Below are 14,386 nucleotides of genomic sequence, written 5' to 3'. Positions count from 1 at the left end.
AACACATAACCATCAGCAAATTTCACACACACTGCACATTTTTTTACCTTGATCTGGTTGTCAATGCCACCGGAGAAGATCTGCTCTGCTGTGTCGTTGAAGGACACTGCTGTGATCTGGTAGCTCTCCTGGAAACTGTGAGCCGGAGTGCGCTTCCGCGCGTCCCACAACTGGAACAAGATGGCATGTGTTCAAACTAGACTGCGCGTGTCGTCTCTACAGTACCCTACAGCTAAAGAACAAATGTAAGTCCTACCCACAGCCGTCACTGTCTCAACCAAGGAGAATTTGCCTAGTTGCCGACAGCAAAGGCACCTGTTTGCTTTATGAGACATCAACTGCCTTTCATGCATTTCTGGTAGGTGGTTCCACCGTGCAGAAACACGTGCCTATCATTTGTTTTAGGTCGAAAACTTGTACTTTCTGCCAAATTTCAGCATGGAGTCTGGCTTCACTTATCATCCACAAATATTATTTTAAGTAAGGAAGACAAACTCTTCCTTTTTATCACGCGCAATTTTTACATTAGGAGCGAGAAAGTACTCATGGTTGAGATGGGAACCACTTAGCATGACTCTTGCAAAAATGAATGGCAGGTGTGCCGCAGTTTCGGGGCCAACGCTTGTATTTATAAGGTTGTAAATGACTATAGTGCATTCGTATGCAGCTGTTCATCTCTTTAAGGAATGCATGTCACAGCAGGGAGCCAATATTTTATTTTTGCGCTAGGGAGTGCTAGCATAATAGTGCATTACGATACTTCGTTATATTATTTGCATATTGCATACATACTGCAGTGTGCAGCAGCATAAGGTGTGTTTCAATACTCATCATAAATTGGTAAATAGACAGATAAATTAACGGCAGCCATCTTAAGTCTCATTCCTATCCTCAAGTAGCTGGCAAATAGCTATGAGAAGACCGCATCATAGACAAATACAATGCAAGCTACTTTACTGTCCAAACAAGATGGCGGCTCGAGGAATTGCTCAGATAGATCAGATCTCGCCGGAATGGTCGTCTGCACACAAGCAGACGCTTTTCCAGACACTCAATGCGAGTAACGCTTATTATTTTTTAATTTCAACACGAAATAAGCAAGAAAATACAACAGTTCCATTTGTTTATCTTAGCTTTCTCTTCTCAATGCGACAAGGTGCCTCGTCGCGTAGAAGCCGTCCAGAAGTGTTCCATTTCTCGGACAGCATGGGCTCGGTGCTGTTTTTTAAGCTGTCTGCGTTGACTGTTTACATGCTGTCTAAAAATTGGAACACAGCCATATTAGCGTGTGCTAATATTTTATTAGAATACTGTTGGTGGTTTACTTTCACGTACAACATTGATTATCTGGCAGGTGAGTATATATTCCATGTAAAAACTTAAAGCCACGCATTGTTTTCATAATTTGCGATCTTCTGTACAGCCGACATTCTCATGAAAAATTTAAAAAAAAAATGGCCGTAAAGAATGCAGACTTAGTTTGAAGAGTGTCGGCTAGAACTACATGGAACAGGCATTTGGAGCCCTGCTGCTGGCAATGAGATAAACTTAATATTATTTATCAACATCCCATGCAGATTCAACAATCTAACAGTGCCTTTTTTTCATCAGTGGTCAGATGCCAGACATCTAAACAGACAGTGGCAAAGAAATAATGTAAAGAGATTGGTCCTGGTAAACCAAATTTATTGATCCAATCTGTGCGTACCATATAAACTCATCAAAATAGTTTTCACGAGCTTCTATTCACCAAGTACTAGTACACCACGATTCCCGCCCTGCAAAGGTTACCTGAAAGTCAGCTGCAGTAATCTCTCTCAGAGATGGAGACACAGTAGCACATTGAATGGTAGAAACAGTGACCAAAAGGCGACTTTTATGGCCCCTCTTGAGCTTTCGAGACTGGAAATAAGCCCACCAGACCAACGTTAGGGCTGACGTAGTCTCAATACCCTGATGCGAGTTGGGCGGATGTGAACACTGCTGATGCAGCACCGTTTCGACGGTGTTCCCACCACCCAACGGGCTGTCACAGTGTCTGTCGGAGAGAGACCACGGGAACTGGCTCTCGCGGAGCCTTTCAAGCATTTGAATGACACTGTCACTGGCGTATCCGAAACCCAAAGAAGCTACGCAGAAAATTTTCAAGTGTACCACTCGATTCGGTTCAATAAACACGTCTAACTCAACCCAGCCTCATTACTTAACCGACAGATCCTGTGAGCAAACGATGTAGATCTGTAGAAACCAGATGCTGTAGCATGCCACGATCTCTTCCAGGTTTTGAAGCTGCCGAGGAGGGCGGCCTTGTAATTTTTGAGCGTGTCGCAACACTGACTGTACCTTGAGTGTGCTGTCGTCACTGCCACTACAGATGAGCTGTGGGCCCCTCCTTGCTGGGTGGCAGGCGTTGACGTAAAGGGTGTGTCCCCTGAGACGCTTGATTCTCACACCGACGTGTGTGTCCCACACGCCGAGTGTTTTGTCTGTGGATGCTGTGAACAGCAGGCTGGAACAACAAAAAAAACTTCAGTTAGAATTACGCAAAAGCAGCCATGCCGCAATGCGACGTGAAATGTAAAATACCGCGTGGACAGCGGATGCAACAGACATTGTTTTCGATGCTTGTAATGGGTGCTACTAGTATAACATCTTCGTCGTCTCCTAAAGAGGAAGCGATGAAGTTATTATGGTAATTTCAAGATGCAGGTTGTAAAAGGAAGAGGGTTTTTTCATGTGAAAAGAATGATGAAATGCAAACAAATTGCTGATTTGAAACTTACAACAAATTGCTAGTGGGGCCCTAAGAGATCATACCGTAGAGGTGAAGTGGCACACACTGATAAGGACAAACAGGACCAGAAATACATCACCAACTAGCCCAGCTTTCAACCCCATCGGTGCGGGAGAAACCAATCACCCCGACAGCACGAGCTAATCATCTTTGTTGCATGCTTGCCTTCACACCATTTTTTCCCTTAGCAGCACATACAAGCCTGTCAGCGAAAATGCCCCATAATACAAATTGGCTTTTTGCTCGTGGCACTATATGCACATGCCTCTTCTAGCAGTCAAAGCACTCGTAACAACTCTAGAGTGTCGTCAAAACTGAGACACTCACCTGCCGTCTGTGGAGAAGTGCATGTCCAGTACAGCCCCGGTGTGGCCACTGAGGACACCGAAGTTCTCACACTCGCCCAACGTGTTCCAGAAAACTGCAGCAGGCGAAGAGGGGAGGTGGGCATTTAGAAAGGTGATTCAGGTCTGATCACACGAGCTCGCATACTTACAGATCTGCCTGTCAAAGCCGGACGTGGCTAGGTACGTCCCGTCTGGATGGAACTTGCCGCAGTAGATTTCACCCAGATGCCCAGTAAGGAGCATGATGGGAGCCTCCAAGCTGGAAGTGCGATGGATGTCCTGAAAGAAAGAATTGGTTGACTTTAAGATGAAATGAAGCAAAAGAAATGACAACTGCTTTAGAAGTCCAGGCTAATACAAAATGGAATAGATTACCCGGACAAGTAAACAGTAGTAATGAACTTTAGTCATGTAGCTCATTGGGCTAGTAGTTTTGACCTGATTAAATTTTTTACCTTCCTTGATGACCACATTCATACCATCCGCAGTAAAATTGGTGTATTTTTCTCAAGTACTCATGTAATTTTTGTGTGCTTACTGAATGTGTTCTGTCAGTGGCATCCATTGCCAGTTTTGTTAGTATATTAAGTGACTCTCTTGTGTACGTTACTGAATATGATCATCATGTACCATTCATCTTGTCTTAGCGTTTATTGCAATACAACATATGCTCCTGTGAACTAGAATTAATATTGTATAAGGACTGTAGTCATGCCCAGTCAGTTTCATTTTTTGTCGCTGCATCTTTTCATCCCGTTCAACTGCTCTCCTGCAATAGTCCCCATAAGACTGGCAGTATGTACAAATAAATGAATAAATAAATAAAACTGAACTATACCTTAGTGTCATCACATTGGGCAGCTTTTGCAAGGAGCTGAGCGTCTGAAGCAACACTACGCTTGACAACTGACTTTACGAGTAAAGCCATGTTGTGTCGTCATGTCTTTATAACAAGTTCTCTTTTTTCTATCTCTTCTTTCATGCAATCTGTGAGTGTTTAGACATCAGTCTATGTTATTTTGTCTATTTCACAATGGCTACAGTTCTGCATATTTCACGTCATAGAATAAAGCGATAACTTTTTGTTATTCATATCTTTCTAACACTTCTTTTAGCGCTCGTATTTCTTCTCAAGTGATCCGTCTCACACAGAAAAAAAAGAAAGAAACGAATATGCTTATGCGTGCTGGTGCAATGCGGTCATAATAGCTTAAAATGATAACATGCCGGCCGCCGGCACTATATTTATCCACTGCCATGTATTTAAGCACGGACAAAAGAATGTACGCAAACACGCCCAAATACACGTGTGCGCGCGCTTTTGTGTATGTGTGTGCGTGTACGCGGTCGCTTCAACAGGCTTGTGTGTGCCAGTGCGTCTATATGGGTGTGCGCTACTCAGCGGTAAAAGATGGCAATGGTACTGTACGCAGTGACCGATCACAAGTACAGGGGTGCCTCAGCTTTGACCACTTGCGGCACTTGAGCGAAGCCTGCTCGAGGCCCTGAAATTTCTCACTTACAGCCAGCTGGAGTCGCTTGTTGTGATCAGAGGCAGAAACGACGTCATGCCGAGGCTTCTTCACGGGAACCAGGGCCCCTTCAGTCGCCTTCCGCTTTTCGTGGGCCGCGTAATAAGCCATGCCTGCGGATCAGATGGTTCCGCTGCCTTTACCCGGTCACCTTTACCATACACAACGAGTTTACAAAATATATATAACTTAAATCACCTAAAGGAACAGCGACGCCGGCTACAATCGCGCTTTACCAGAGCTCTACGCTTTCAAGCAACCCGAACAAAAACAACGCGTGACTTTGGATTGCCGTTTGGCTGTTAGTGGCTAAAAAGAAGAAATGATGGCGATGATGGCAGTTGTAACCGAGTTTGGCAGTTACTTTTATCTAATCAAGCTAGTCGATTACATGAGGCGCAAATACACAACAAAACAGTTAAGAAACGCATTATGTACCATTTAAAACAAAACGACCTTTGTTTGTTTTCAACTCTCGCAGGGCACGAAAGCGCAAATTTTCAAATTTGAGGCTAAAGTGAAGCGTCGCATAGTGCGCGAATTTGCGCACAGTTGAGTAACCTTTGATTAAGAAACACCTGATCAAGTCATTCACGCATTGTTCCAAACTTAACCGAGAAACGTGAATGAATAAACCGGTAATGTTGCTACGAGCGCCGTTAATGACGTCGCGCATCTCGAAGCCCGTCGAAGTTGCGATATAGTTAGGACTTTCCATCGCGCCAAGAAAGGCGCCAAAATACTACTTGCCCAAGAAATGGCCCCTTATCCTTAGTCTCCTGATATAGCATCTTGAGACACGAATTTCTATGACTATTAACATTCTGACTATCAGGTGATTACACAATCTAGGGTTACAGACATGAATGGGTGTGTTATTACTAATTAATGGTTATTATCGATGTGCTCCTCAGTGTGCATCATGCTATCAAGTAAGGGGTGTCAGCACCTACAAATTTTTGTTTTCAACCAGTTGCTGTTTTCTGGCGAAGCAGCTCCAACACAACGACAACACCCCTCTTGAAAAAGGTGACAAAGACCAAGCGCTTGCCAAATATTGGTTGTTTAATTCCTTCGTGTAGATTGCCCAAGTCAAAATTATTCGGCGGAACTGGTACTGCTCGTACATCACAATATTCAAAACGCCAAGCCATGACGACGACGAATCGATTACTTTTGTGAGCTGTTTGTCACTGAGCTCATGAAAATAGCAGAATCACTTCAGTGCTTCAGCGAATGTGCGAGTGACTTTCTTCAGATATTTACTTACCTTGCAATGCTTGCAACAACAGCTGCAAGGCATGCTGGGAAGGGGAAGAGGGGATATTGTTGACAACACTGATAATGTAGCAGACCTAGATGTGTTTTTCTGTTCTTTTTAGTGACTATAAAAAAATATTTTTGACTCCGGCTGTAGCGATTGAATGCGGCGTTTTTGACGATTAAAAAAAAGAACTGCCTTTGAGATGAGCTGTCATTACTCTGGGCCGGTTTGTACAGCTATCTATCGAGACTGTCACTGACTTATTAAGTGTGCCACGGGTGTGAGCGAACATGTGCACTTATTTAAGAAAACCGAAAACTTGACGTCGTCACTCTGCGCAGCAGTTTTCACTCTCGTTGTTAGGGCCTGTTGCTAAGGCCACTCCGTCGGCGAAGCGTACTAAATAAAATTAGCTGACTGAACCCATCTGAAAAAAAAAATTAAGTTAAGAGGGATGTTCGTGGAGGCGAGGGTAGAGAAATGGGGTTTGAAAAATGCAATAAATGTTAGTGCGGGGAGAGTGCTGGAGGCAAACTAATGGGTGCGGCGGGTAATTTGGGAGTCTGTCTCGTCGTTAACCTTATTTCGGCCGCGAAGCGGCCTGGAACAGCCCCGCCTCTCATTGTGAGACGTTGATAGAACACGGCGTGTGAATTCGACGGAATAAAAAAAAAAAAAACGGTCCCTATCAGAATGGTGGCGGTGTACGGCGCTCCTGCCAGAGGTCTGCGCGGTTCCACGGAGGAAACACGACGGCGTAAGGTGTTATTTACCGCAGACACTCGGGCCAGGTATGTGGCAAATGAAGTTTCACATTTTAAGCTCAAAGCAACGAGTCCCACGAGGAAGCAACACGTAAACAAGATGGGTGCTGGCACCTCGTCCTTGAGTTGTATTTGTATTGCGTATATGTATAAAGTGGTATTTGCAAGCAGCGAAGACGGAAGCACAGTAAGATCGCAGCCAGTCTTGCGGAAGCGGACCTGACAGACCGTGCCTCAAGTTCGGCTTCGACGTGCTGCTTCAAGTGAGTAGAGCCGCGCTCAGCGAGTGCATGACGTGTCGTGCTGATTAGACATGCATGACACCCTTCGGAACGCGAGGACGCGGGTTCGATTTCCGATCGTTACGGTTGTGCAAAAAACGTATTTATACAGTGGATTTCGAGTACGTTACAGACCATACATTGTTAAATAACTACAACAACAACAAAAAAAGAATGATAACTCGATATAAACCCTTATTTGGTGTTTCTGTTAACCTGTTGTGGAGTTTCCTCCCGTTAAAATGCAAAACTTGGCTCTTGCATATCACAACTCAACTTTCCCTATAAGTAGCGCACAGCTTCCTCATTCTCTTTCACAATGTAAAGTGCAAGCTGGAGCTGTACGTGAGATCTGTGAGAAACTATACAATCCAGAAATGCAACACATTTCAAAATATAGTCGGCAGCTCTGAGAGCTCACTGAATGCGAGTTACAGAATATACACCGATTCATGCTGTTAAAATACATGGTGCCTAAAGTCCGGCGGCTTCCTTCAGTAAGCCATGGATGAAAATTACGAGACGACGAAACCTTAATTAAGTTACACCATGTTGCTTGGGATTCCGCGAAATTCGGCTTTGCCGCGAATCGCGTGTCCTGTAAAATTATACGACCGAGTGTACACACAATGTACGCTTCATACACCGATGAAAATATGGCACCCCGCGCCTGTCTGCTCTATTTTACTCTTCCGGCCACGAAGTGCAGGCAATCTACAATTATTATTCGTCACGACTGAGAGAACAAAAAATGAATTTATGAATACTGACACTTCTCTGTCAGTAGCTTCAGCTTTCAAACCTCACAGAAGGACTGCGGGGTTTCGAAGCTGAATCTACTGACAGAGAATACGGAAACGCTAAGTGTGCCTCATTTAGAACGCACTTTCTGATTTAGCTAAGTATGTCGCAAAAATTTGTGGTAAACAGTTTTAAAAAATTCATTTCGCCAACATGCACGAAAGGGAATTTCTTTTTCCTTCATTTTATGTGCAGCGATTTCAGCTCCGTGACGTATAAGGAAATCAAATTAACGATGCCGTTCGGGCATCTTCAATCAATGTCGCGTTATTTGCTCCACCCATATTGTTCTCGAAGTTTTCAAATACTCGTTCTTTATACGGAACGTTCTTTATACGGAAAATTTGCGGCAATAATCTAGTCCGGTGTCTGTTAGTCTCAGAAACACGTTCATGCTGTTTCTTTTTGAACAAATTCAGTCAAATATATGTTAGCAAACGAATTCGTTCAAATTAGGTGATTTCGATAACATTTCAACAACCACTTGACAGTGACTGGGCAGAGAGAAACCCACACAGTCAACTATATTTCTGTTCGCGCAATGCAGAGGGGCTTTATTTTGGTTTTAACAGCCTTCAAGAAAATATTGCATGCTTTACAACGAAGTTTTTTTTTCTCTTGAAAAGTATTTTCCACGGACAACTTACACCATTTGATGACATTTTAAACTCTTTAAGCCTAACTTCAAAAAATAATTTTCTGCAATTGGGTCTGTCTGTTCTCCTCTTTTTATTTCAACGAATAACTGAACATGTTCAGCGCGCACACACACACACACACACACACACACACACACACACACACACACACACACACACACACACACACACACACACACACACACACACACACACACACACACACAAAGAAAAGAAGCATCAAATGCTGCATTGCAATGCACCACTAAAGCGTGTATTAACATACCCGATGTTAACAGGCTGAGTGCAGAGAGCTCATAACGACTGGCGCAAATACAACCACTTTTCTTTTTTCCCCTTTTTTATGATGACTCCCTGCAAAAATTTTTGGGACAGACGTAGTAAATATCTGATAATTAACCAATCAGCATGAAGTGTTTTCCCACATATTAAATAAGATAGGCGTTTCGAAGGTCAGTTGCTGTTCTAAAGTGAGAACGAATTTAACTATTCCCCAGTTCAAAAGGGGAAAAACGGCTTGGCAAGCAAAAGTTCACGGAAACGCTACAGTGTGTCCCTAGTTTCATACGTAAACATGGCAGCTTACGATCCAACTTCACATAAAAACAGCCTAAAAAGAAAGATAACTAGTGAAAGGAGAAAAAGTGTGGCGGCGCTGACTTACAGTAATCATTATTAGTTATAATCACGCAACGTATATTGCCGCAGTACATAACAATAGGAAAAAAAAGAAATGATAAAGATGGTAGTAAACGCCACCATACATCGTCACCACGATAGCGTGCCATTAACATCGCGTGTGCAAATGCGCAGAAGAAGTGGTAAGCAAGCAGACGCATGCACGACTGTTTTTATGTCAAGTTTCTTTTTTATGTGAAGTATGGCGGTGCCAACTTGCCCGAACAAGCACTTTATTTGCGATGGGACTTAGGATTACGCCCCTTTATGAGCAAAAAGAACAAGAACGCGTAAATCCTTAGAATAATAGGGAACAACAGATGTTCAACTATATGGCTGAGGTTATTACCTCAAAAAATCACATGATAGTGGGGCGCGCCATAGTAGAGGGCTTCTGAAATATCGGTCGTGCGGTTGTTTTTTTAATGCGCACAAATGTCACACATTACGCGAATCTCAAGCAACTCGCCTCCATTGAAATAAGACCACCTAGGCCGGAATCGAACCCACGACCTTCCGATTAATATCCGAGCACCGTATCCACTGTTCCAGTGAGGCAGACGGATGGTGGAAAACCAGCGCGCCAACGTTAAAAAAAGGCTTCCTAAAATGCGTCTGTACAAAGTAAGGCGACTACATCGCATTTGCTTGAGGAGTGGTTGTTCGAAAGGAATAAGAAAATAAAAAGCAAATGCAAAGTTTGCCAGAAGTTGGTACAGCTGGTAGGTGAAACTGCTCATTTTATTGCAACCATTGCTAGAAGAAGTTTAAACTTTTTTTTTTCACTTTTTGTGAACGCGTTCAGATCCGTTGCACTTGCTTTTATACTAGCTACAAATTATTCACTACCTTCAGAAAACAAGGCAGAGAGAAAGAGAGAAAGAAAAGTAGAATAAAGAACTAAGGCAGGGGAACATAATAATTGGTGCTGCAAGAGATGAAAATCCGAAGACATATTACTCATCACGGAAGAAATAAAGAGCTGAAAAATAGAGTACGGCTCAATAATTTACACAAGCCTTTAATCTTAATTGTTGAAATTTATTTAGAAGACAGTTCTTAATATCAATTTTTATTAACTTTTTATTGCTTCAAAACGTGCTCTAATCATCCGCGAAAATGAAAACCAAAGCACGCTCGTAGCGTGCGCTTCGCCGCATAATTACAATGCTAACGGTGGTGCATACTTTACAAAACGAAACTCACTATCATTTTCGGGTTCAAAGCACAAAACATTCGTCTCCTCATAGGAGTTCCAGTCCTTGCGAAAGCAGCGCAATTGTCTTGTTCCCCTTAAAGGCTAAAACATTATATGCCTCATCGAACGCGATAATTGACCATCGGCGTCGGCGGCATCAACATGGGTGATGGGGAAAAAAAATCGTCGGGCAATGACGCCACCATATGAGGCCATCGTGACAACACAGATTGCCCAGTTTTCTGACGTCATCGCGACGTCACTATGAGATAATCAAACAAAATGGTCGCTCGCTCAAAGGCGGCTGAGTAAAGGAGGCAGTGCAATATCAGGTGAGGTGGAGAATGCTTGCAGCGGTGTCAAAGCGACACCACGTTAGGGGGCAGACACTTTTCGTATGCGAATGTGGGATAGTCAATGCATCGAAAGAGGAGAGAAAAAAGAAGGGAAGGCAGGTTTAACCTACGATTCATTTTAGGCAGCTGCACGAGGAAAGTTGTAGTGAGTTCGGTGAAGGCTCTGCAAAGTTTTGTGGACACCACGTTACACGTAAAAGAGCTCGTACACGCATGATGACCACCTTAACGTCATGGCGAAGCGTTCTCAGCAGCAAAAGCACACTGACACCTCTAGCTGAGTCGTTACTGAGCGTCTTGACCCCGACGTAGGCGTTGGCTTATAACTAAGGTTCAATCCACAGCAGGGGAAATATAGACGAAGGACAAGAAGAAGAGCAAGAAATGTACGTTGCTTTTGTTGGGTCTATTTGCCAAAACGCAGCTCTCTGGAGAGTGTTGGTAACTTGTTTGTAGGGCTGCGCAATCCGCAAGCTCGGTTTTAACAACAACAACAACAACAACAACAATAAAAGGACTTCATATTGTACGTCAGTTCACGGGTAGTGCCTTCCTTCCTTTATAGTTTATTTTACTTGCCTGCCGCGGCGGTCTAGTGGCTAAGGTACTCGGCTGCTGACCTGCAGGTCGCGGAATCGAATCCCAAGTGAAGCGGCTGCATTTTTGATGGAGGCAGAAATGCTGTATGCCCATGTGCTCAGTGTTGGGTGCACGTTAAAGAACACCACGTGGTCGAAATTTTCGGAGCCCTCCGCTACGGAGTCTCTCATAATCACATGGTGGTTTTGCCACGTTAAACCCCACACATCCATCAATCAATTAGTTTATTTTACTTATTTTCTTTCGCACTGTAACCTTATTTTCTTTCGCACGTCCTTATTTTCGCAGAACTTATTTTCTTTCGCACGTCCAACCTTCAGTAACCTCTACAAAATTGTCACTTCAAGGCGCCCGGATAACAATGAGTGCATGCGCAGGTATTGATTACCTTGGTAACGCTCACTGACACGCAGTGGTAGCCAACGTTTCTAGAACTAGGTAAGCTGCGAAACTGAGCGGTGTTGCGCGGCGCCGCCGCTGCCAGCGACAAATGTGGCGCTGCTGTCGCATCCGGATTCACTCACTGCATGCTCGCTCATGTCACTCCCGTAACCTCCGTCGGCTCTGCATGTTGCAGTGCGTCTTTCTTCGTGGAGGCTTCTTTCTGCGTGAAAAGTTTTATGCTTCAGCGCACCCTGTTCTGCTTTGTATGTGCTGCGTGTTTTCATCATGCCCAGATGTTGCGTTCTCGGCTGTAGAGTAGCTACAGGAAATGAGAGACACCACAACATTTCTTTTGTACCCACGTGTACCTGAGCAGCAAGAGGTATGGGACCACGCTATTCGTCGTGCGGATAAGAAACTGCCCAGCACCTCACGTGTGTGTGAAATACTCTTTCATAAGAAGGACATCCTGAAGACTTTCACTCACGTCATATGGTAAGAAGGTACAAATCGCAAGAGGAAAGTGGGACCTCGTCGAAGGATGCCTTCCACGAATATTCCCGAATTTACCCGCTTACCTTGCCCGCTTACTTTTGTTGCGGGGCCCGCGACGAAGAAGCGAAAGCTGCCCGATAGGAGTGGGGTCTTTTCCAGAACATCATCGGCGAAAAAGAATAGACTATCTCAGAGCACTGAGCTCGAAGACAGTGAAATAAGTCCCGACATGCCGTCAACTAGTGGCGTCATTTCGCTTAAAGACATAGAAAACGTTTGTTTGCATGCTGGCGGAAAGTTGTTGAGGATGGCGAGACAAGATGTCTTGTGGTGTTTCTAGCGCTCAAAAAAAAAAAGAGCGCTATTTGTGGAGAAATGCGTTTTCGTCACAGAAGACATGACAGTCATCATTAGCAGCCGTCACAATCGCTTAGCCAAGTCGCCTGGCAATGCAGATACCATCACCCTATGGGCCGAACTTCTGGAACACATAGAAAAGCTGCAAGTGTGTTCATGTTGTCCCAATGCGTCAATAGGCAGACTCGTGAGTAATGATTACGAAGTGCTCACCGATACCCCAAAGTGTGGTCTCTGCTCGAAGCTTTGGCTGCAGCTGTGTTAAAAGGTTTCATAAGAGGAACTCCATAAGAAGCAGAGGGAAGACATATTCAAGAAAATGGCCGCACGCGTAGCTTTTCGACGGTCTAAGTTGCTAAAGAATGTGACTGATATGAAAAAAAAAAGCTGACTACATAACCAGACAAAAGCCACGAGATTGCGCCACATAGTTGTAACTTATTTTCAAGCCCAAAAAAACACAGCCACAAAAAAGGATGCCAGACATTGTAATTGGGTTTTTCGCGTCTAAACATTTATTGCGAACGTACACTAACTAGCAACTAACCGACAACTCGTATGCCATGCTATATATATCAAGCATTGTTTATTGTCGGCAGTTCAGAAAACCATAATTATACTGTATTTGTCTTACACCGCTTAATATTACGCAGTATTAAGTTTCTGCGGCAGCACAACAAATCTCGATAATATACTGTTGGCAAAGCTCTTTCAGAACGGCCGCCACGGCGTCTTGCCACGACGACTACGCGTTTTCGTCTGCTAGCGGAAGCTTGTTGCGACGCTAGTGCCACCAAACCGGAAGCTGTCCCGGCGCCGTGTGACGACTAGTCTGACGCGGGGAGTTTTGCAACTTACCCAGTCTAGAAACGTTGGTGGTAGCCTAGTGGTTTGGATGCTTGGCCATAGTGACCCGAAGGACACGGGATAGAATCCCTGCCGCTGTCACCGCGTTTAGACGTAGGCGAAAATGCTAAAGGTCCATGTGCACGTTGACGAACCTCAGATGGCCGAAATTTACGGAGTCCTCCACTGCGGCATCTCGCATGATCATATCGTGGTTTTGGGACATCAAAGCCGTATTATTATTATTATTATTATTATTATTATTATTATTATTATTATTATTATTATTATTATTATTATTATTATTATTAGCAGTAGTGTGGCTCGCCAGTAATAGATATTGCTTTAATCCACGCGCTGACGTCAGCAAGTCGGGCACTGCGGAAGGCAGCAGCTAGCTGTCAGCAAGGCACACCGACGCGACGAATGCATGAAGTCTGTTCTATCATCGGTGTGTAAAATGGCTGAACGCGACAAGAGATGCCCAAAGACTTAAACGTCATGGCCTTACAAGTACCTCATGACTGATCCCGCGGGTTTATGACGCAATTAAGAGGCGTTTTCAGCATGGTCTTCCAGTAAAGTTCGTTCACGCAGTTCCACAAATAAAACAGCGAAGCGGCATGCCCCGCAACTAGTACGAGTATCGAAGCGCGAAAAGCGTCACGTAACTAATTTTACTACGGATGCAAATCTGATTGCTCCCACCGAAATCCTGACGGGATTACAGAATGGCGTTTGCTCTCTCAAAAGTTTTAAAGGCGATAGTCTTTCTTGGCGACCTTCGACGCAAAACTTTTGGCCTGTCTGTCTGTACATTTGTCTATTTGTCCGCCCTTAACGGTACCCTAAACAGAACCAAAGTGCCCAAACTATACTCCAAACAGCCAACCCTGGCCATCCGCAGCGCCCACCAATATTGCTCAAGGTTCAGCGTTCATACTTGTGCGATTGTCAATTAAAAATAACTTATTGCGCATATCTGAGACACTAACAACTCGTCTATATTATGCATGTGTACTTTTTACTA

At 44.1% G+C, this 14,386-nt stretch overlaps 1 protein-coding gene across 3 annotated transcripts in view; it reads right to left on the bottom strand.

Moving 5' to 3' along the window:
* Nucleotides 1-14,386, bottom strand: part of LOC119167099 (U5 small nuclear ribonucleoprotein 40 kDa protein) — a 75,528-nt gene that overhangs the window by 7,682 nt on the left and 53,460 nt on the right. The window contains exons 1-6 of one of the 3 annotated variants that reach the window (XM_037418522.2): nucleotides 4,872-4,992; nucleotides 4,665-4,786; nucleotides 3,291-3,420; nucleotides 3,122-3,215; nucleotides 2,344-2,509; nucleotides 48-170 (exon numbers count right to left, since the gene is read on the bottom strand). In XM_037418522.2, the coding sequence (XP_037274419.1) occupies nucleotides 48-170; nucleotides 2,344-2,509; nucleotides 3,122-3,215; nucleotides 3,291-3,420; nucleotides 4,665-4,784 (633 nt within the window). In that variant the 5' untranslated portion in view covers nucleotides 4,785-4,786; nucleotides 4,872-4,992. Of the gene's footprint in view, nucleotides 1-47; nucleotides 171-2,343; nucleotides 2,510-3,121; nucleotides 3,216-3,290; nucleotides 3,421-4,664; nucleotides 4,993-14,386 lie in introns of those variants that run through there. The other 2 variants (XM_075867067.1, XM_037418521.2) reach the window with 2 other exon arrangements.

Source organism: Rhipicephalus microplus, chromosome 6, assembly GCF_043290135.1.
Source record: "Rhipicephalus microplus isolate Deutch F79 chromosome 6, USDA_Rmic, whole genome shotgun sequence".
NCBI classification, from domain to species: Eukaryota; Metazoa; Arthropoda; class Arachnida; order Ixodida; family Ixodidae; genus Rhipicephalus; species Rhipicephalus microplus.
This window is presented reverse-complemented; position numbering and strand designations above follow the sequence as displayed.